General features: G+C 48.1%; 1 protein-coding gene across 1 annotated transcript; it reads left to right on the top strand.

Moving 5' to 3' along the window:
- The first annotated feature begins 216 nt into the window (after window positions 1–216).
- On the top strand, window positions 217–17,390 carry LOC124033170 (dnaJ homolog subfamily B member 6-like). The gene is made up of 9 exons (XM_046345166.1): window positions 217–584; window positions 5,796–5,885; window positions 13,053–13,162; window positions 14,861–14,917; window positions 15,037–15,153; window positions 15,333–15,434; window positions 15,643–15,778; window positions 15,907–15,977; window positions 16,684–17,390. The coding sequence occupies exons 2-9, from the start codon at window positions 5,821–5,823 to the stop codon at window positions 17,100–17,102; spliced, it is 1,077 nt and encodes a 358-aa protein (XP_046201122.1). The 5' UTR covers window positions 217–584; window positions 5,796–5,820; the 3' UTR covers window positions 17,103–17,390.
- Window positions 17,391–22,040: the final 4,650 nt, after the last annotated feature.

Below are 22,040 nucleotides of genomic sequence, written 5' to 3'. Positions count from 1 at the left end.
ATACAGTTTGATTTGATTTAGAGCTGCCTGCTTTTAAGGATAAGGTTCTGGAAGTGTTGTACTTTGACCCGCTATATAGCTCCAATAAACCATTGAACAAAACCTTTTTTTATATATAGCTTAATGGTTTATGGGAAGCACATACAGCTAGCTGTACATTCATTTCAAACCACTATAAATACACTCTAGTCTAAAATGAAAGCGATCATGTTCATCACAATGCAACAGGCGTACAGGGAAGGGCGACTGACGTTCCAGAACACTGACATGTTCTAGATCTTCTCAGTCTCCCCTCTCTCCGCCCCAGCTGTTTGTGACGTGGTCACTGGGACGTAAGACAAGAAAAGAGCAAACTGTAGAAGTAAAGGGGATTGCGGAGTTATGGTGCCGGTAGCAAGGGCACCGAGAAAAACGGGCAACTCATAACGTTAAATAAATATATAATAGCCCTTTAGGTATACCGAATTACGTTATTCCGTGGACCACCTGTCACGAACTGCATTCCAGAAGCTCTCCACAATAATTCATTTCCATTTTAAGAAGAGACAGAGACGGAAAGCATTCGCTGTTACTCCTAAACAAAGGTACAGTAGTTTATTCATTAATACCCATTATCCATTTATGCGTAGGCCTATTTTTGTTGATTTGGACTTTCCGCCAAATGATATTGACTACCAACAGCAGTGGACTTTGTCTTTCGGTTCAGTCCGAAACACAACATTGCCATTCCAATGCGTAGCCCGTAGCCTACATGCTTACCATATTAGGCAATATTTAGTTACAATGTGTCCACGGCTTAAAACATTGTGTCTAGTCTGAAACACACTCCGGCTGGCTGCCGACGCTGTGTGTGTGTGTGTGTGTGTGTGTGTGTGTGTGTGTGTGTGTGTGTGTGTGTGTGTGTGTGTGTGCGCGCGCGCATGTGTGTGTGTGTGTGCGTGTGTGTGTTGGTGGCAGTTGTCGGAAGTCAGGTTTCGGGAGATCGAGTTGGAAATAACCAAATAATATTGTATCCGGTTTCGAGAGAGATCAGAGTATATGGCCAATATCAGTGGGGTTACACCCGTGGACGGTCCAACATTACCTTACAGGCCCCGCGGTCCGGGGTTCCTTTTGTTGGTGCTGAATAGATTTACCGGGCTAAAGGACGCTCCATTCTCAATGTTATCCTTAGTCATTGTCAATGAATACATGACTTCATGAGCCATATCCCACCCGTTGAAGGCAAAACATTAACAGTGTACGGTAATACAACTAGACTAGTGGCCCACTAACAGTGTATTAACACGGTAATACAACTAGACTAGTGGCCCACTAACAGTGTATTAACACGGTAATACAACTAGACTAGTGGCCCACTAACAGTGTATTAACACGGTAATACAACTAGACTAGTAGCCCACTAACAGTGTATTAACACGGTAATACAACTAGACTAGTGGCCCACTAACAGTGTATTAACACGGTAATACAACTAGACTAGTGGCCCACTAACAGTGTATTACACGGTAATACAACTAACACGGTAATACAACTAACACGGTAATACAACTAGATTGCAGCTTACTAAGCTCATTAAAGCTCATTAAGCGTCTGCTAAATGACTTTAATGTAAATGTAATTAAAAAACAAAACAAGAATGTAATGGTTGATTTGGAATGACCATTGAACAGCAGTAATCTGCCCCTGAACAGGCAGTTAACCCACTGTTCCTGGGCCGTCATTGAAAATAAGAATTTGTTCTTAACTGACTTGCCTAGTTAAATAAAGGTCAAATAAATAAATAAAAATCACTGATTGTGCCATTAACAAGTTATCCTGTTTTACACAACATGTCCAGCAGTATGTGGGCACTCCTTCCAATTAGTGGATTCAGCTATTTCAGCCACACTCGTTGCTGACAGGTGTATACAATCAAGCACACAGCCATGCAATCTCCATAGACAAACACTGGCAGTAGATTGGCACATACTGAAGAGCTCAGTGACTTTCAATGTGGCACCGTCAAATTTCTTGCCTTGCTGGAGCTTCCCCGGTCAACTGTAAGCGCTGTTATTGTGAAGTGGAAACATCTAGGAGCAACAACGGCTCCGCCGCGAAGTGGTAGGCCACACAAGCTCACAGAACAGGACCGCCTAGTACTGAAGCACATAGTGCGTAAAAATGGTCTGTCCTCGGTTAAAACACTCACTACCGAGTTACAAACTGCCTCTAGAAATAAAGTCAACACTAACTGTTTGCCAGGAGCTTCATAAAATGAGTTTCCATGACCGAGCAGCCTCACACAAGACTAAGATCACCATGTGTGATACCAAGTGTCGGCTGGAATGGTTTAAAACTAATCTCTGGAGTGATGAATCACGCTTCACCATCTGGAAGTCCGACGGACAAATCTGGGTTTGCCGGATGCTAGGAGAACACTACCTTCCCAAATGCATAGTGCCGACTGTAAAGTTTGGTGGAGGAGGAATAATGTTCTGGGGCTGTCTTTCATGGTTTGGGCCCCTTAGTTCCAGTGAAGGGAAATCTTAACGCTAACAATGACATTCTAGCCGATTCTGTGCTTCCAACTTTGTGGCAACAGTTTGGGGAAGGCCCTTTCCTGTTTCAGCATGACAATGCCCCCGTGCACAAAGCGAGTTCCATACAGAAATGGTTTGTTGAGATCGGTGTGGAAGAACTTGGCTGGCCTGCACAGAGCCCTGAACTCAACCCCATCGAACAACCTTTGGAATGAATTGGAACGCCAACTGCGAGCCAGGCCTAATCACCCAACATTAGTGCCCAACCTCAGTTATGCTCTTGTGGCTGAATGGAAGCAAGTCCCTGCAGCAATGTTCCAACATCTAGTGGAAAGCCTTCCCAGAAGAGTGGAGGCTGTTATAGCAGCAATGTTCCAACATCTAGTGGAAAGCCTTCCCAGAAGAGTGGAGGCTGTTATAGCAGCAATGTTCCAACATCTAGTGGAAAGCCTTTCCCAGAAGAGTGGAGGCTGTTATAGCAGCAATGTTCCAACATCTAGTGGAAAGCCTTCCCAGAAGAGTGGAGGCTGTTATAGCAGCAATGTTCCAACATCTAGTGGAAAGCCTTCCCAGAAGAGTGGAGGCTGTTATAGCAGCAATGATCCTGATGAAATCATCTAGTGGAAAGCCTTCCCAGAAGAGTGGAGGCTGTTATAGCAGCAATGTTCCAACATCTAGTGGAAAGCCTTCCCAGAAGAGTGGAGGCTGTTATAGCAGCAATGTTCCAACATCTAGTGGAAAGCCTTCCCAGAAGAGTGGAGGCTGTTATAGCAGCAATGTTCCAACATCTAGTGGAAAGCCTTCCCAGAAGAGTGGAGGCTGTTATAGCAGCAATGTTCCAACATCTAGTGGAAAGCCTTCCCAGAAGAGTGGAGGCTGTTATAGCAGCAATGATCCTGATGAAATCAGAACTTGTGAAATTATATCTAGGCTAAATATAAGCCTTCCACAACCACAAGCCCCACTAATAATTCAATTATTTTATCAAAATAGTTTAACCTGCTTTTTTTCTTCTTCAATAATCACTGATCTGGCTTTCACATCTGTCTATGAAAATGTCATTTTGTTACAGGTTTACCCAGAACCATGCACAATGCACAACTTAAATGCATCTTTGTATGGTCATTGCACATTTATAAACCACTGAGTAGACAGCTAGCACATAACAGTCTGTGGCTAACATGCTGCTTGCCCTACGTGGTATTGCAATGCCTCGCGTGACAAACTGAGCATTTCATTTCCCCCACACACACACGTTCATTGATACTCTCGTTTTAGTAAGGGTCTGCTCTATTCTATATTTTGGGAGATGAAACACAAACAAGGGAATCGTTACAAAAGGTCAAGTTCTCGTCGATGTCTGTTGGACCAAACCTCAAATGCAAATAGCTAGTTTAAACCCCTTGTTGTCAGAGAGGAAGAAGTGATCTTTCATTTTTGCTGTAAGTGGAAGGTGGAGGGGCTTGGTGTCTGTGGAGTGGGAAGAGGCACAGTCCACACAGCACAGAAGGAGGAGGGGCTTGGTGTCTGTGGAGTAGGAAGAGTCACAGTCCACACAGCACAGAAGGAGGAGGGGCTTGGTGTCTGTGGAGTGGGAAGAGGCACAGTCCACACAGCACAGAAGGAGGAGGGGCTTGGTGTCTGTGGAGTGGGAAGAGTCACAGTCCACACAGCACAGAAGGAGGAGGGGCTTGGTGTCTGTGGAGTGGGAAGAGGCACAGTCCACACAGCACAGAAGGAGGAAGGGCTTGGTGTCTGTGGAGTGGGAAGTGGCCCAATTTGCAATTTCATCAACCTGACCATATCACGTTTGTTTTGGTAAACTGGGGCTGGGGAATTGTTTCCACTATCAACTGACTGTCAACTGACAGTCCGTGATTTATGATAGTTTTAAACATGGTTTGATTTCCAGACTGGAACGAACTGCAAAAATCACTGAAGCTGGAGATTCCCATCTCCCTCACTAACTTTAAGCACCAGCTGTCAGAGCAGCTTACAGATCACTGCACCTGTACATAGCCCATCTGTACATAGCCCATCTGTACATAGCCCATCTGTACATAGCCCATCTGTACATAGCCCATCTGTACATAGCCCACCTGTACATAGCCCATCTGTACATAGCCCATCTGTACATAGCCCACCTGTACATAGCCCATCTGTAAACAGCCTCATATGTATATCTACCTCATCCCCATACTGAATTGATTTATTTTGCTCCTTTTGCACCACAGTATCTCTACTTGCACATCTATCATTCCAGTGTTTAATTGCCATATCGTAATTACTTTGCCACCATGACCTATTTATTGCCTTATTTGACCTTATTCACACTCACTGTATATAGACTTTGTTTTCTTTTTTTCTACTGTATTATTATTATTATTATTATTTTAATTTTTTTGTTTAATTTTACCCCTTTTTCTCGCCAATTTCGTTGTATCCAATTGTTGTAGTAGCTACTATCTTGTCTCATCGCTAGAACTCCCGAACGGGTTCGGGAGAGACGAAGGTTGAAAGTCATGCGTCCTCCGATACACAACCCAACCAGCCGTACTGCTTCTTAACACAGCGCGCATCCAACCTGGAAGCCAGCCAATGTGTCGGAGGAAACACCGTGCACCTGGCAACCTTGGTTAGCGCCCGGCCTGCCACAGGAGTCGCTGGTGCGCGATGAGACAAGGATATCCCTACCGACCAAGCCCTTCCTAACCCGGACCTCACCCGGACGATGCTAGGCCAATTGTGCGTCGCTGCACGGACCTCCCGGTCGCGGCCGGTTACAACAGAGCCTGGGCGCGAACCCAGGGACTCTGATGGCACAGCCCTTAACCACTGTGCCACCCGGGAGGCTCATTTTCTACTGTATTATTGACTGTATGTTTGTTCATTCCATGTGTAACTCTGTGTTGTTGTATGTGTCGAACTGCTATGCTTTATCTTGGCCAGGTCGCAATGGTAAATGAGAACTTGTTCTCAACTAGCTTACCTGGTTAAATAAAGGTGAAATAAAAATAAAATATTTTGATTTATTTACAAGGACAAAAAAAAGTCAACAACTACAATAAACAGTATGATTATAGAACCACAAATCCTGGGTTATGATAGGGTTAACACAGTTCTACTAAACTAATAAAGCAGTTTGATTGGCTAATCGATTATGCCACAAGATAAGATGGCATGAGGCTTCAAAAAGATCCCACCTGTTGAGAAGTATTGTTGTGTATCTCCCATTGATGAGATTTGTGTTGTTGTTGTTGTTGTCGTCAACAGTTGCCGTGACGTCGGTGAAGAAGACATGACGGATTATTATGATGTTCTGGGAGTGTCACGAAGCGCCTCTCCGGAGGACATTAAAAAGGCGTAAGTACAGGACCGGTGACAAGGACTCATCCTACGCTATAATCTGTCTCTTTCCACTCCCGAATAGGCCTATGCAGGGCTTCATGAGACATCATCTCCCAGGCTAACTATTAGCCTTGTGTGGTTCATCTGTGTACCTCTACAGTAGCTATTGAAAGCTCAACCACACTGACTGATAGAGGTACTGGACTTACGCTGAGTGATTAAAAACATTAACAACACTTTTCTAATATTGAATTAGCAACCCCTTTGCCCCTCAGAACAGCCTCAATTCGTCGGGTCCATGGACTCTACAAGGCGTCGAAAGCGTTCCACAGGGATGCTGGCCCATGTTGACTCTAATGCTTCCCACAGTTGTTTCAAGTTGGCTGGATATCCTTTGGCTGGTGGACCATTCTTGATACAATAGTGTTCTATAGTCTTCTATAGTCTTCTATAGTTTTATATAGTCTTCTATAGTCTTCTATAGTCTTCTATAGTCTTATATAGTTTTATATAGTCTTCTGTAGTCTTCTATAGTGTTCTATAGTTTTATATAGTCTTCTATAGTGTTCTATAGTTTTATATAGTCTTCTATAGTCTTCTATAGTCTTCTATAGTCTTATATAGTTTTATATAGTCTTCTATAGTCTTCTATAGTCTTCTATAGTCTTCTATAGTTTTATATAGTCTTCTGTAGTCTTCTATAGTGTTCTATAGTTTTATATAGTCTTCTATAGTGTTCTATAGTTTTATATAGTCTTCTATAGTCTTCTATAGTCTTATATAGTTTTATATAGTCTTCTATAGTCTTATATAGTCTTCTATAGTCTTCTATAGTCTTCTATAGTCTTATATAGTTTTATATAGTCTTCTATAGTCTTCAGGTCTTCTATATATTTTAGTTTTCTATGGTTTTCTATAGTCTTACATAGTCTTCTATAGTTTTCTATAGTCTTCTATATTCTTACATAGTCTTCTATAGTTTTCTATAGTCTTCTATATTCTTACATAGTCTTCTATAGTTTTCTATAGTTTTATATAGTCTTCTATAGTTTTCTGTGGTTTTCTATATATTTTAGTTTTCTATAGTTTTCTATAGTCATCTATAGTTAAAAAAATAGTTTTCTATAGTTTTCTGCAGTCTTCTATAGTCTTCTATAGTCCTCTATAGTTTTCTCTAATTTTCTATAGTCTTATATAATCTATAGTTTCCTGTAGTCTTCTATATATTATACTTTTCTATAGTTATTTATACTTTTCTATATTCTTCTATAGTCTTCTATATATTTTAGTTTTCTATAGTATTGTCCTCTGCTCGCTGTCCCTGTCATGCAGGTGATAGAGGACCCAAAAGCGACTTAACAGAAACAGAGTTTATTCAAGTCCAAACAGGGAATAACAGAAATCCTCTAGTCTGTAGAGGGGAATAACAAGAGAAGCGGCCACAGACTGCAGGTCGCCGGGTAGGCGCAGGCCGTAGTTGACAGAGACACCTGCTCACACGCAGCATCTGATGAAGGCAAAAAACACGACAGGACAGGGCGAAACACAATCACAGCACGGTGAATACTAAACAAGGAACCGACAGGACAGGAACGGAACACAAAGGAATAAATAGGGACTCCAATCAGGGGAAAGGATCGGGAACAGGTGTGGGAAGACCAAATGATGATTAGGGAATAGGAACAGCTGGGAGCAGGAACGGAACGATAGAGAGAAGAGAGAGCGAGAGAGGGAGGGGGAGAGAGAGGGATAGAAAGAGGGAAAGAACCTAATAAGACCAGCAGAGGGAAACGAATAGAATGGGGAGCACAGGGACAAGACATGATAATAAATGACAAACATGACAGTACCCCCACTCACCGAGCGCCTCCTGGCGCACTCGAGGAGGAATCCTGGCGGCAACGGAGGAAATCATCGATGAGTGAACGGTCCAGCACGTCCCGAGACGGAACCCAACTCCTCTCCTCAGGACCGTAACCCTCCCAATCCACTAAGTATTGGTGACCCCGTCCCCGAGAACGCATGTCCATGATCTTATGTACCTTGTAAATAGGTGCGCTCTCGACAAGGACGGGAGGGGGGAGGGAAGACGAACGGGGTGCGAAGAAAGGGCTTAACACAGGAGACATGGAAGACAGGATGGACGCGACGAAGATGTCGCGGAAGAAGCAGTCGCACAGCGACAGGATTGACGACCTGGGAGACACGGAACGGACCAATGAACCGCGGAGTCAACTTACGAGAAGCTGTCGTAAGAGGAAGGTTGCGAGTGGAAAGCCACACTCTCTGGCCGCAACAATACCTTGGACTCTTAATCCTGCGTTTATTGGCGGCTCTCACCGTCTGTGCCCTGTAACGGCAAAGTGCAGACCTCACCCTCCTCCAGGTGCGCTCACAACGTTGGACAAACGCTTGAGCGGAGGGAACGCTGGACTCGGCAAGCTGGGATGAGAACAGAGGAGGCTGGTAACCCAGACTACTCTGAAACGGAGATAACCCGGTAGCAGACGAAGGAAGCGAATTGAGCGTATTCTGCCCAGGGGAGCTGTTCTGCCCAAGACGCAGGGTTTCTGAAAGAAAGACTGCGTAGTATGCGACCAATCGTCTGATTGGCCCTCTCTGTTGACCGTTAGACTGGGGATGAAACCCGGAAGAGAGACTGACGGACGCACCAATCAAACGACAGAACTCCCTCCAAAACTGTGACGTGAATTGCGGGCCTCTGTCTGAAACGGCGTCTAACGGGAGGCCATGAATTCTGAATACATTCTCAATAATGATTTGTGCCGTCTCCTTAGCGGAAGGAAGTTTAGCGAGGGGAATGAAATGTGCCGCCTTAGAGAACCTATCGACAACCGTAAGAATCACAGTCTTCCCCGCAGACAAAGGCAGACCGGTAATGAAGTCTAAGGCGATGTGAGACCATGGTCGAGAAGGAATGGGGAGCGGTCTGAGACGACCGGCAGGAGGAGAGTTACCCGACTTAGTCTGCGCGCAGTCCGAACAAGCAGCCACGAAACGGCGCGTGTCACGCTCCTGAGTCGGCCACCAAAAGCGCTGGCGAATAGACGCAAGAGTGCCTCGAACACCGGGATGACCAGCTAACTTGGCAGAGTGAGCCCACTGAAGAACAGCCAGACGAGTGGAAACAGGAACGAAAAGGAGGAGTTACTAGGACAAGCGCGCGGCGACGCAGTGTGCGTGAGTGCTTGCTTAACCTGTCTTTCAATTCCCCAGACTGTTAACCCGACAACACGCCCATAAGGAAGAATCCCTCGGGATCAGTAGAAGCCACAGAAGAACTAAACAGACGGGATAAGGCATCAGGCTTGGTGTTCTTGCTACCCGGACGGTAAGAAATCACAAACTCGAAACGAAGCGAAAAACAACGCCCAACGAGCTTGACGGGCATTAAGTCGTTTGGCAGAACGGATGTACTCAAGGTTCTTATGGTCTGTCCAAACGACAAAAGGAACGGTCGCCCCCTCCAACCACTGTCGCCATTCGCCTAGGGCTAAGCGGATGGCGAGCAGTTCACGGTTACCCACATCATAGTTGCGCTCAGATGGCGACAGGCGATGAGAAAAATAAGCGCAAGGATGAACCTTATCGTCAGACTGGAAGCGCTGGGATAGAATGGCTCCCACGCCTACCTCTGAAGCGTCAACCTCGACAATGAATTGTCTAGTGACGTCAGGAGTAACGAGGATAGGAGCGGACGTAAAACGTTCTTTTAGAAGATCAAAAGCTCCCTGGGCGGAACCGGACCACTTAAAACACGTCTTGACAGAAGTAAGAGCTGTGAGAGGGGCAGCAACTTGACCGAAATTACGAATGAAACGCCGATAGAAATTAGCGAAACCTAAAAAGCGCTGCAACTCGACACGTGACCTTGGAACGGGCCAATCACTGACAGCTTGGACCTTAGCGGAATCCATCTGAATGCCTTCAGCGGAAATAACGGAACCGAGAAAAGTAACGGAGGAGACATGAAAAGAGCACTTCTCAGCCTTAACGTAGAGACAATTCTCTAAAAGGCGCTGTAGAACACGTCGAACGTGCTGAACATGAATCTCGAGTGACGGAGAAAAAATCAGGATATCGTCAAGATAGACAAAAACAAAGATGTTCAGCATGTCTCTCAGAACATCATTAACTAATGCCTGAAAAACAGCTGGCGCATTGGCGAGACCGAACGGCAGAACCCGGTACTCAAAATGCCCTAACGGAGTGTTAAACGCCGTTTTCCACTCGTCCCCCTCTCTGATGCGCACGAGATGGTAAGCGTTACGAAGGTCCAACTTAGTAAAGCACCTGGCTCCCTGCAGAATCTCGAAGGCTGATGACATAAGGGGAAGCGGATAACGATTCTTAACCGTTATGTCATTCAGCCCTCGATAATCCACGCAGGGGCGCAGAGTACCGTCCTTCTTCTTAACAAAAAGAACCCCGCCCCGGCCGGAGAAGAAGAAGGCACTATGGTACCGGCGTCAAGAGACACAGACAAATAATCCTCGAGAGCCTTACGTTCGGGAGCCGACAGAGAGTATAGTCTACCTCGAGGAGGAGTGGTCCCCGGAAGGAGATCAATACTACAATCATACGACCGGTGAGGGGGAAGGGAGTTGGCTCGGGACCGACTGAAGACCGTGCGCAGATCATGATATTCCTCCGGCACTCCTGTCAAATCGCCAGGTTCCTCCTGAGAAGTAGGGACAGAAGAAACGGGAGGGATGGCAGACATTAAACACTTCACATGACAAGAAACGTTCCAGGATAGGATAGAATTACTAGACCAATTAATAGAAGGATTATGACATACTAGCCAGGGATGACCCAAAACAACAGGTGTAAACGGTGAACGGAAAATCAAAAAGAAATAGTCTCACTGTGGTTACCAGATACTGTGAGAGTTAAAGGTAGTGTCTCAAATTTGATACTGGGAAGATGACTACCATCTAAGGCAAACATGGGCGTAGGCTTGTCTAACGGTCTGAAAGGAATGTTATGTTTCCGAACCCATGCTTCGTCCATGAAACAACCCTCAGCCCCAGAGTCAATCAAGGCACTGCATGTAGCACCCGAACCGGTCCAGCGTAGATGGACCGACATAGTAGTACAAGATCTAGATGAAGAGACCTGAGTAGTAGCGCTCACCAGTAGCCCTCCGCTTACTGATGGGCTCTGGCCTCTTATTGGACATGAATTAACAAAATGTCCAGCAACTCCGCAATAGAGGCACAGGCGGTTGGTGATCCTCCGTTCCCTCTCCTTAGTCGAGATGCGAATCCCTCCCAGCTGCATGGGCTCAGTCTCAAAGCCAGAGGAGGGAGATGGTTGCGATGCGGAGCAGGGAAACACCGTTGATGCGAGCTCTCTTCCACGAGCCCGGTGACGAAGATCTACCCGTCGTTCTATGCGGATGGCGAGAGCAATCAAAGAGTCCACATCTGAAGGAACCTCCCGGGAGAGAATCTCATCCTTAACCACTGCGTGGAGTCCCTCCAGAAAACGAGCGAGCAGCGCCGGCTCGTTCCACTCACTAGAGGCAGCAAGAGTGCGAAACTCAATAGAATAATCCGTTATGGACCGTTCACCTTGGCATAAGGAAGCCAGGGCCCTAGAAGCCTCCCTACCAAAAACTGAACGGTCAAAAACCCGAATCATCTCCTCTTTAAAGTTCTGGAACTTGTTAGAGCAATCAGCCCTTGCCTCCCAGATAGCTGTGCCCCATTCTCGAGCCCGGCCAGTAAGGAGTGAAATGACGTAAGCAACCCGAGCTCTCTCTCTAGAGTATGTGTTGGGTTGGAGAGAGAACACAATCTCACACTGCGTGAGAAAGGAGCGGCACTCAGTGGGCTGCCCGGAGTAGCAAGGTGGGTTATTAACCCTAGGTTCTGGAGGCTCGGCAGGCCAGGAAGTAACAGGTGGCACGAGACGTGACTCTGGAACTGTCCAGAGAGGTCGGAAACCTGAGCGGCCAGGTTCTCCACGGCATGGCGAGCAGCAGACAATTCCTGCTCGTGTCTGCCGAGCATAGCTCCTTGGATCTTGACGGCAGTGTAACGAGCGTCTGAAGTCGCTGGGTCCATTCCTTGGTCGGTTCCTTCTGTCATGCAGGTGATAGAGGACCCAAAAGCGACTTAACAGAAACAGAGTTTATTCAAGTCCAAACAGGGAATAACAGAAATCCTCTAGTCTGTAGAGGGGAATAACAAGAGAAGCGGCCACAGACTGCAGGTCGCCGGGTAGGCGCAGGCCGTAGTTGACAGAGACACCTGCTCACACGCAGCATCTGATGAAGGCAAAAAACACGACAGGACAGGGCGAAACACAATCACAGCACGGTGAATACTAAACAAGGAACCGACAGGACAGGAACGGAACACAAAGGAATAAATAGGGACTCCAATCAGGGGAAAGGATCGGGAACAGGTGTGGGAAGACCAAATGATGATTAGGGGAATAGGAACAGCTGGGAGCAGGAACGGAACGATAGAGAGAAGAGAGAGCGAGAGAGGGAGGGGGAGAGAGAGGGATAGAAAGAGGGAAAGAACCTAATAAGACCAGCAGAGGGAAACGAATAGAATGGGGAGCACAGGGACAAGACATGATAATAAATGACAAACATGACAGTCCCTTCCAAAAAGGAATCGTGTTGTTGTCGAACTTTGCTTCTTGAAATAAGAGGATGCAGACAATTACATACAGTACATGTACATGTAGCCCAATCCTGCAGTCAAATGACTTAGTGGCCTCAGGGGTGGAATGTTATTCATATTTTTCATAATCTCATAATTAGAATAAAAATAAATAAAAAATACGTAGACAATCTGGTGTTTCTATGTGAAACGGTTGTATTTTATTTCAATGTTCTGTGATGTTTATAAAGTGTAAAATTGGGAAGCAAACTCAAAATGTAATACATTTCAACTCCATATCTAACATAGTACAAGTTCCTTCTGTTATTTAATCCCATAACCTTGTGTGTGAGGTATATACTTTTGTTTCCAAGTAGATTTGTTTATGACTAGCAAGAAACACTCTGTGTGACCCTGATTTAGCCCACTGCAGTAGAAGGTTTAAGGCAGCTAATATAAGTTTTGTCAACAGTATTGAAGATGTTGCTGTGTGGGAAAGTTATTGAATGAGATAATGAACTGTATCTACTCTAATGTGAAGGTACAGGAAGCAGGCTCTGCGATGGCACCCGGACAAGAACCCAGACAACAAGGAGGAGGCGGAGAGGAAGTTTAAGGAGCTGGCTGAGGCCTATGAAGTTCTGTCAGACCGTAAGAGATACCACCACCTGTTAAATCTGTTAATTATTGCCCCAACTTAAGGATCCGCCCCATTTTTCCATTTGTTTTGCTTCGAATGACATACCCATATCTAACTGCCTGTAGATCAGGCCCTGAAGCAAGGATATGCATATTCTTGGTACCATTTGAAAGGAAACACGTGGACATTTGTGGAACTGTGAAGGGAATGTAGGAGAATAAACACATTAGATCAGATAAAAGATAATACAAAGAAAAAAACAACCGGTCCATTATCTTTGAAATGCAAGAGAAAGGCCATAATGTATTATTCCAGCCCAGGTGCAATTTGGATTTTGCAGTGTATGTGCAAAGTTTTAGGTTGATCCAATGAACCATTGCGTTTATGTTAACATTTTTGTATCAAGACTTCACAAATGTGCCTAATTTGTTTATTAATAACTTTTCATGTTCAAATTTGTGCACTCTCCTCAAACAATAGCATGGTATTCTTTCACTGTAATAGCTACTGTAAATTGGACAGTGCAGTTAGATTAACTTGTTGACGCTACCCATCCCGGTAGCGGGATAATTGTCATCAGCAACCACTGAATAGCATAGCGCCACAGTCAAATAATATTACTAATATTTATGAAATCACAAGTGCAATATTGCAAAACACAGTTTAGCCTTTTGTTAATCCACCTGTCGTCTCAGATTTGGAAATTATGCTTTACAGCGAAAGCAATCCAAGCGTTTGTGTAAATTTGTTGATAGTGTACATAATGTTATTCTATGCTAAGCATTAAGTAGCTAGGTCACGAAAATCAGAAAAGCAATCAAATTAATCGTTTACCTTTGATGATCTTTGGATGTTTTCACTCACGAGACTCCCAGTTACACAATAAATGTTCCTTTTGTTCCATAAAGATTATTTTTATACCCAAAATACCTCCGTTTGTTTGTTGCGTTATGTTCAGAAATCCACAGGAAAGAGCGGTCACGACAACACAGACGTATATTCCAAATAGTCTCCGTAATGTCCACAGAAACATGTCAAACGTTTTTTATAATCAATCCTCAGGTTGTTCTTAAAATATATATTTGATAATATATCAAACGGGTCTGTAGGTTTTTCAATAACACCGGGAGGAACAATGGCGGCTTTACTCTTTTGCGCAAAACTTACTCTGAGAGCCCCCACCTATCCACTTACGCAATGTGATCTTTCACGCTAATTGTTCAAAATAAAAGCCTGAAACTATGTCTAAAGACTGTTGACACCTTAGGGAAGCCATAGAAAAACGAATCTGGTTGATATCCCTTTAAATGGAGGATAGGCATGCATAGAAACAGAGAGATTTCAAAATAAGAGGCACTTCCTGATTGGATTTTCCTCAGGCTTTCGCCTGCAATGTCAGTTCTGTTAAACTCACAGACAATATTTTGACAGGTTTGGAAACTTTAGTGTTTTCTATCTAATCTGACAATTATATGCATATTCTAGTTTCTGGGGCTGAGAAATAGGCAGTTTCAAATGGGTACGTTTTTTAGCCAAAAACGAAAATACTGCCCCCTACACGCAAAAGGTTAACAAGAATTTAAGCTTTCTGCTAATATCAGATCATGCTAATCGCATTAGCCTACGTTAGCTCAACCGTTGCGTGGAAGGGACACCAATCCCGAAGAAGTTTGTGATAACAGTCAAATAATATGGCCTTATCTTTACAGGAAGCAAATCAAAGGCGTATGATACCCATGGCAAAGACAGAATGCCCAACAACACAGGTGAAGGAATCTCTCTGTTCTATCTCTTGGGGTTTTGTGTTCTATTCTGTTTTTGATCAGCCATGTTGGTAGTGTCCATAATTATCAATCAACATGTATTTATTTATCCCTCCCTCCAGGCTCAAGTAGTCATCCTGCTCCGGACGATTTCCCAGGGTTCACCTTCACATTCCGCAGTCCCGAGGAAGTGTTTCAGGAATTCTTCAGAGGCCAGGATCCTTTCGCCAATTTCTTCGGTGGGGCTGACCAATAAACTACGGTCCTTAAACCGTACCCTATGTCTTCATGTGCTTCTTAGTCAAGGCTAACTCTGACCCGGGGAAACCAGTCCCGTCTGGGAATCTCAGCAGTTCATACAAGCTACACGAACACTTCTTCCTGTCTCACTACCTCCTTGTTTTGACTGCTCTCCCAGACGACGTTGCCTTTGGAAGAGGGATGCACAGTGGCTTCCATGGACATCATGGCTCTTCCAGGCTCGGCCCCAGTCGGTTCTCCTCCTTCCCCTCCACTGGAGGTCAGTAATAAACGATGTTTGTGTTCCCAAAAATGGCACCCTGTAAGCTATGTAGTGCACTACTTTTCAACCAGGGCACATACTATATACACTACATACACTACAGACACTATATAAGGGAACAGGATGTCATTGATATCAGCTCCATTCACTGATTAGTTTGTTAGTTCCTTTCTGACCGGTCCTCCCCTCCCCTCGTCTTTCACAGTGCATGACTTCACCTCTTTCTCGTCCTCCATGGGTGGAATGAATGGGATGGACCGTATTGGAGGAAGGATGGGGAATTTCAAGTCTGTCTCCACTTCTACGCGCGTCATCAATGGCAAAAGCACCACCACCAAGAAGTCAGTTCTCTGTTCTCTCTCTTTCTCTGTTTTCTGTATGGCCACTGAAGTGTTTAAGGGAATCTTCTCTTTACTTGCTTCCCAAAATGTCATGATAATGTGGATGATCACTGTTCTTGATCTGACAGGATCAAAGAAAACGGTCAGGAGAGAACAGAGATCGTGGAAGACGGGGTCTTGAAGACGGTGCTCATCAATGGTAATCCATCCTCCCTGTGTCGATCCCTTCCCTCATCCAGTCCCCTTCCAACTGTTCTGACAGGAATGTGTCTGTAATTGTTCTCCCTCCTGACCCCTTCATGACCCCCTCTTGTTCCCCTCCTGTACCCCTCCTGTCCCCCTCCTGACTGCCTTCTTTACCCCTCCTGACCCCCTCCCGTCCTCCTCTTGTCCCCCTGCTGTTCCCCTCCTGTCCCCCCTTCTGTTCCCCTCCTGTCCCCCTTCTGTTCCCCTCCTGTCCCCCTCCTGTACCCCTCCTGTCCCCCTCCTGACCCCCTCCTGTTCCCCTCTTGTTCCACTCCTGACCCCCTCCTGTTCCCCTCTTGTTCCCCTGCTGACCCCTTCCTGACCCCCTCCTTACCCCCTCCTGACCCCCTCCTGTCCCCCTTCTGTACCCCTCCTAACCCCCTCCTGTCCCCCTCCTGTTCCCCTCCTGTCCCCTTCCTGTCCCCCTTCTTTACACCTCCTGTCCCCTTCCTGTCCCCCTTCTTTACCCCTCCTGTCCCCCTCCTGTCCCCCTCCTGACCCCTCCTGACCGCCTTCTTTACTCCTCCTGTCCCCCTTTCTGTACCCCTCCTAACCTCCTCCTGTCCCCCTTCTGTACCCCTCCTGTTCCCCTCCTGTCCCCCTTCTGTACCCCTCCTGACCCCCTCTTGTCCCCCTCCTGTCCCCCACCTGACCCCCAGGTGTGGAGGATGAGTTGGCTTTGTCTCGAGAGCTCAGCAAGACAGACCAACCGGCCCCTAGTCAACCCACAGCCAGGCAACACCTCCAGCAGCAGGCAGAGAGGATGGTACCAGTGGAGCTCCGGACCCAACAACACCGACCCAGCCCCATCTCCGGCCCCCGGTCTATGGCCCAGCGCTCCTTCAGCTCAGCCTCCTACCCTGACGTCCCCAGTGAGGAGGAGAAGGAAGATCTCCAGATGGTCTATATGTCACCACACAGCAGCCCATCTCCTCTGATCCACAGGGAGCTACCAGAGGGGGTCCCAGAGCCTCCTACACACCTCCAGGAGCAGAGAGGCACTGTGGATCCTGCTGCTAAAACCACCAGCAGCAGCAATGTAAAAATGACAAATAAGTGTTGCTGTGTGGTGTGTTAAGTTTATGATGTGTGTGTGTGTTGATTGTATAGTGTGTGTGTTTGTGTGTGTGTGTGTATGTGTGAGTGAGTGAGTGAGTGTGATGCTCAGGGCAGAGGACAGACAGGAGACCACTGGTCTCAGTTCTACTCTGGTGTTATGCTGACAATCACCATCATAAAGTATACTGTATATTATAAACTGGTTTGTTTGACCCCTAAATGCTGATTGGCTGACAGCCGTGGTATATCAGACCGTATACCAAAGGTATGAAAAAACCTTTTTTAAATTTTTACAAATTACGTTGGTAACCAGTTTATAATAGCAATAAGGCACCTTGGGGGTTTGTGGTATATGGCCAATATACCACGGCTAAGGACTGTATCCAGGCACTCTGCGATGCGTCGTGCTTAAGAACAGCCCTTAGCCGTGGTATATTGGCCATATACCACACCCTGCTCTGACATTATTATTATTCTCTTTTTTTATTTAAAGTTTTTACAAAAAAAAAAAAATTCTTATTGAATATTCGAAACATACAATATACAGTGGGGCAAAAAATTTAGTCAGCCACCAATTGTGCAAGTTCTCCCACTTAAAAAGATGAGAGAGGCCTGCAATTTTCATCATAGGTACACTTCAACTATGACAGACAAAATGACAAAACAAATCCAGAAAATCACATTGTAGGATTTTTTATGAATTTATTTGCAATTTTTTTTGCCTCATTGTACTTTTTGCCCCACTGTACTTTTTGCCCCACTGTACTTGCAGTGAAGCCGCTCAATAACTACATCATGCCAGTCAATCCGCAGATTCCCATTCAGAGAGACACACAGAAGCATCCAAGGTCAATGCCCTGCTCAATCCCCCCACAGTTCCCCAATAGCTGTCCCTCAACCATTCGAGACTCCTCCCAAAGTCACCCCCCCAGGAATAATGAAACAAAAATACAATAAATTCCATTCCCCACCCCCAAGAACCGCCCCAATGCACCAACAACCAAGAGAACTGAAGAGGGAAAAGGAAAAGACAAGAAAACAGAAAAACAAACAAAGTGTTTTATTTAAAACAAAGAACATGATATCAATGCCAACTGTGTTTATTTGAATGAGAGTGTGTATATGCATGTGTACAAACACCTGCACGGCATCAGTCTCAGGAAAACCGGCATTAGATGTAAAAACACTGTCCCTTAGTGTCATTCAAATGTACTTTTTATTTTGTTTTGACTTTTTTTTTGGTACTTTTATCTTTGACCTTCATACTATATCTCACACAGCAACTCCACTCCCACCTGTCTCCAATTCCACAACCCTCAGCTTCCGTCAGCCCATCCCAACCCTCAGCTTCCCTCAGTTCATCCCATCCCATCCCTCAGCTTCCCTCAGCTCATCCCATCCCAACCCTCAGCTTCCCTCAGCCCATCCCATCCCAACCCTCAGCTTCCCTCAGCTCATCCCATCCCAAACCTCAGCTTCCCTCAGCCCATCCCAAACCTCAGCTTCCCTCAGCCCATCCCAACCCTCAGCTTCCCTCAGCCCATCCCAACCCTCAGCTTCCCTCAGCCCATCCCAACCCTCAGCCTCCCTCAGCCCAAATCAACCCTCAGTCTCCCTCAGCCCATCCCATCCCAACCCTCAGCCTCCCTCAGCCCATCCCAACCCTCAGCCTCCCTCAGCCCATCCCATCCCTCAGCTTCCCTCAGCCCATCCCATCCCAACCCTCAGCTTCCCTCAGCCCATCCCATCCCAACCCTAAGCTTCCCTTAGCCCATCCCATCCCAACCCTCAGCTTCCCTCAGCCCATCCCATCCCAACCCTCAGCTTCCCTCAGCCCATCCCATCCCAACCCTCAGCTTCCCTCAGCCCATCCCAACCCTCAGCTTCCCTCAGCCCATCCCATCCCAACCCTCAGCTTCTCTCAGCCCATCCCAAACCTCAGATTCCCTCAGCCCATCCCAAACCTCAGCTTCCCTCAGCCCATCCCAACCCTCAGCTTCCCTCAGCCCATCCCAACCCTCAGCCTCCCTCAGCCCAAATCAACCCTCAGTCTCCCTCAGCCCATCCCATCCCAACCCTCAGCCTCCCTCAGCCCATCCCAACCCTCAGCCTCCCTCAGCCCATCCCATCCCTCAGCTTCCCTCAGCCCATCCCATCCCAACCCTCAGCTTCCCTCAGCCCATCCCATCCCAACCCTCAGCTTCCCTTAGCCCATCCCATCCCAACCCTCAGCTTCCCTCAGCCCATCCCATCCCAACCCTCAGCTTCCCTCAGCCCATCCCATCCCAACCCTCAGCTTCCCTCAGCCCATCCCATCCCTCAGCTTCCCTCAGTCCATCCCATCCCTCAGCTTCCCTCAGCCCATCCCATCCCAACCCTCAGCTTCCCTCAGCCCCTCCCATCCCATCCCTCAGCTTCCCTCAGCCCATCCCATCCCTCAGCTTCCCTCAGTCCATCCCATCCCTCAGCTTCCCTCAGCCCATCCCATCCCTCAGCTTCCCTCAGTCCATCCCATCCCATCCCTCAGCTTCCCTCAGTCCATCCCATCCCATCCCTCAGCTTCCCTCAGCCCATCCCATCCCTCAGCTTCCCTCAGTCCATCCCATCCCATCCCTCAGCTTCCCTCAGTCCATCCCATCCCAACCCTCAGCTTCCCTCAGTCCATCCCATCCCTCAGCTTCCCTCAGCCCATCCCATCCCAACCCTCAGCTTCCCTCAGCCCATCCCATCCCAACCCTCAGCTTCCCTCAGCCCATCCCAACCCTCAGCTTCCCTCAGTCCATCCCAACCCTCAGCTTCCCTCAGTCCATCCCATCCCTCAGCTTCCCTCAGTCCATCCCAACCCTCAGCTTCCCTCAGCCCATCCCATCCCTCAGCTTCCCTCAGTCCATCCCAACCCTCAGCTTCCCTCAGCCCATCCCAACCCTCAGCTTCCCTCAGTCCATCCCAACCCTCAGCTTCCCTCAGTCCATCCCAACCCTCAGCTTCCCTCAGTCCATCCCAACCCTCAGCTTCCCTCAGCCCATCCCAACCCTCAGCTTCCCTCAGTCAATCCCAACCCTCAGCTTCCCTCAGCCCATCCCATCCCTCAGCTTCCCTCAGTCCATCCCAACCCTCAGCTTCCCTCAGCCCATCCCAACCCTCAGCTTCCCTCAGTCCATCCCAACCCTCAGCTTCCCTCAGTCCATCCCAACCCTCAGCTTCCCTCAGCCCATCCCATCCCAACCCTCAGCTTCCCTCAGCCCATCCCATCCCAACCCTCAGCTTCCCTCAGCCCATCCCAACCCTCAGCTTCCCTCAGCCCATCCCAACCCTCAGCTTCCCTCAGCCCATCCCAACCCTCAGCTTCCCTCAGCCCATCCCAACCCTCAGCTTCCCTCAGCCCATCCCAACCCTCAGCTTCCCTCAGTCCATCCCACCCCATCCCTCAGCTTCCCTCAGCCCATCCCAACCCTCAGCTTCCCTCAGTCCATCCCATCCCTCAGCTTCCCTCAGCCCATCCCAACCCTCAGCTTCCCTCAGACCATCCCATCCCAACCCTCAGCTTCCCTCAGTCCATCCCATCCCTCAGCTTCCCTCAGCCCATCCCATCCCAACCCTCAGCTTCCCTCAGCCCATCCCATCCCAACCCTCAGCTTCCCTCAGCCCATCCCAACCCTCAGCTTCCCTCAGTCCATCCCAACCCTCAGCTTCCCTCAGTCCATCCCATCCCTCAGCTTCCCTCAGTCCATCCCAACCCTCAGCTTCCCTCAGCCCATCCCATCCCTCAGCTTCCCTCAGTCCATCCCAACCCTCAGCTTCCCTCAGCCCATCCCAACCCTCAGCTTCCCTCAGTCCATCCCAACCCTCAGCTTCCCTCAGTCCATCCCAACCCTCAGCTTCCCTCAGTCCATCCCAACCCTCAGCTTCCCTCAGCCCATCCCAACCCTCAGCTTCCCTCAGTCCATCCCAACCCTCAGCTTCCCTCAGCCCATCCCATCCCTCAGCTTCCCTCAGTCCATCCCAACCCTCAGCTTCCCTCAGCCCATCCCAACCCTCAGCTTCCCTCAGTCCATCCCAACCCTCAGCTTCCCTCAGTCCATCCCAACCCTCAGCTTCCCTCAGCCCATCCCATCCCAACCCTCAGCTTCCCTCAGCCCATCCCATCCCAACCCTCAGCTTCCCTCAGCCCATCCCATCCCAACCCTCAGCTTCCCTCAGCCCATCCCAACCCTCAGCTTCCCTCAGCCCATCCCAACCCTCAGCTTCCCTCAGTCCATCCCAACCCTCAGCTTCCCTCAGTCCATCCCATCCCTCAGCTTCCCTCAGCCCATCCCATCCCATCCCTCAGCTTCCCTCAGCCCATCCCAACCCTCAGCTTCCCTCAGCCCATCCCATCCCTCAGCTTCCCTCAGCCCATCCCATCCCATCCCTCAGCTTCCGTCAGCCCATCCCAACCCTCAGCTTCCCTCAGCCCATCCCATCCCATCCCTCAGCTTCCCTCAGCCCATCCCAACCCTCAGCTTCCCTCAGCCCATCCCATCCCATCCCTCAGCTTCCCTCAGCCCATCCCAACCCTCAGCTTTCCTCAGCCCATCCCATCCCCTCAGCTTCCCTCAGCCCATCCCATCCCATCCATCCCATCCCTCAGCTTCCCTCAGCCCATCCCAACCCTCAGCTTCCCTCAGTCCATCCCATCCCTCAGCTTCCCTCAGCCCATCCCAACCCTCAGCTTCCCTCAGCCCATCCCATCCCTCAGCTTCCCTCAGTCCATCCCATCCCTCAGCTTCCCTCAGCCCATCCCAACCCTCAGCTTCCCTCAGCCCATCCCATCCCTCAGCTTCCCTCAGTCCATCCCATCCCATCCCTCAGCTTCCCTCAGGCCATCCCATCCCAACCCTCAGCTTCCCTCAGTCCATCCCATCTCTCAGCTTCCCTCAGCCCATCCCATCCCTCAGCTTCCCTCAGTCCATCCCAT

The sequence above is a fragment of the Oncorhynchus gorbuscha genome, linkage group LG01 (assembly GCF_021184085.1).
Source record: "Oncorhynchus gorbuscha isolate QuinsamMale2020 ecotype Even-year linkage group LG01, OgorEven_v1.0, whole genome shotgun sequence".
Classification (NCBI taxonomy): domain Eukaryota; kingdom Metazoa; phylum Chordata; class Actinopteri; order Salmoniformes; family Salmonidae; genus Oncorhynchus; species Oncorhynchus gorbuscha.
Note: the sequence above shows the minus strand (reverse complement) of the source record. Positions and strands in the feature narration are given on the sequence as shown.

Coding starts and splice junctions, on each gene's coding strand:
- LOC124033170 (XM_046345166.1), top strand. CDS start 5,821: ATGACGGATTATTATGATGTTCTGGGAGTGTCACGAAGCGCCTCTCCG. Junction 15,154..15,332: donor TCCTTTCGCCAATTTCTTCG/GTGGGGCTGACC, acceptor CTGCTCTCCCAG/ACGACGTTGCCTTTGGAAGA. Junction 15,435..15,642: donor CTCCTTCCCCTCCACTGGAG/GTCAGTAATAAA, acceptor CGTCTTTCACAG/TGCATGACTTCACCTCTTTC.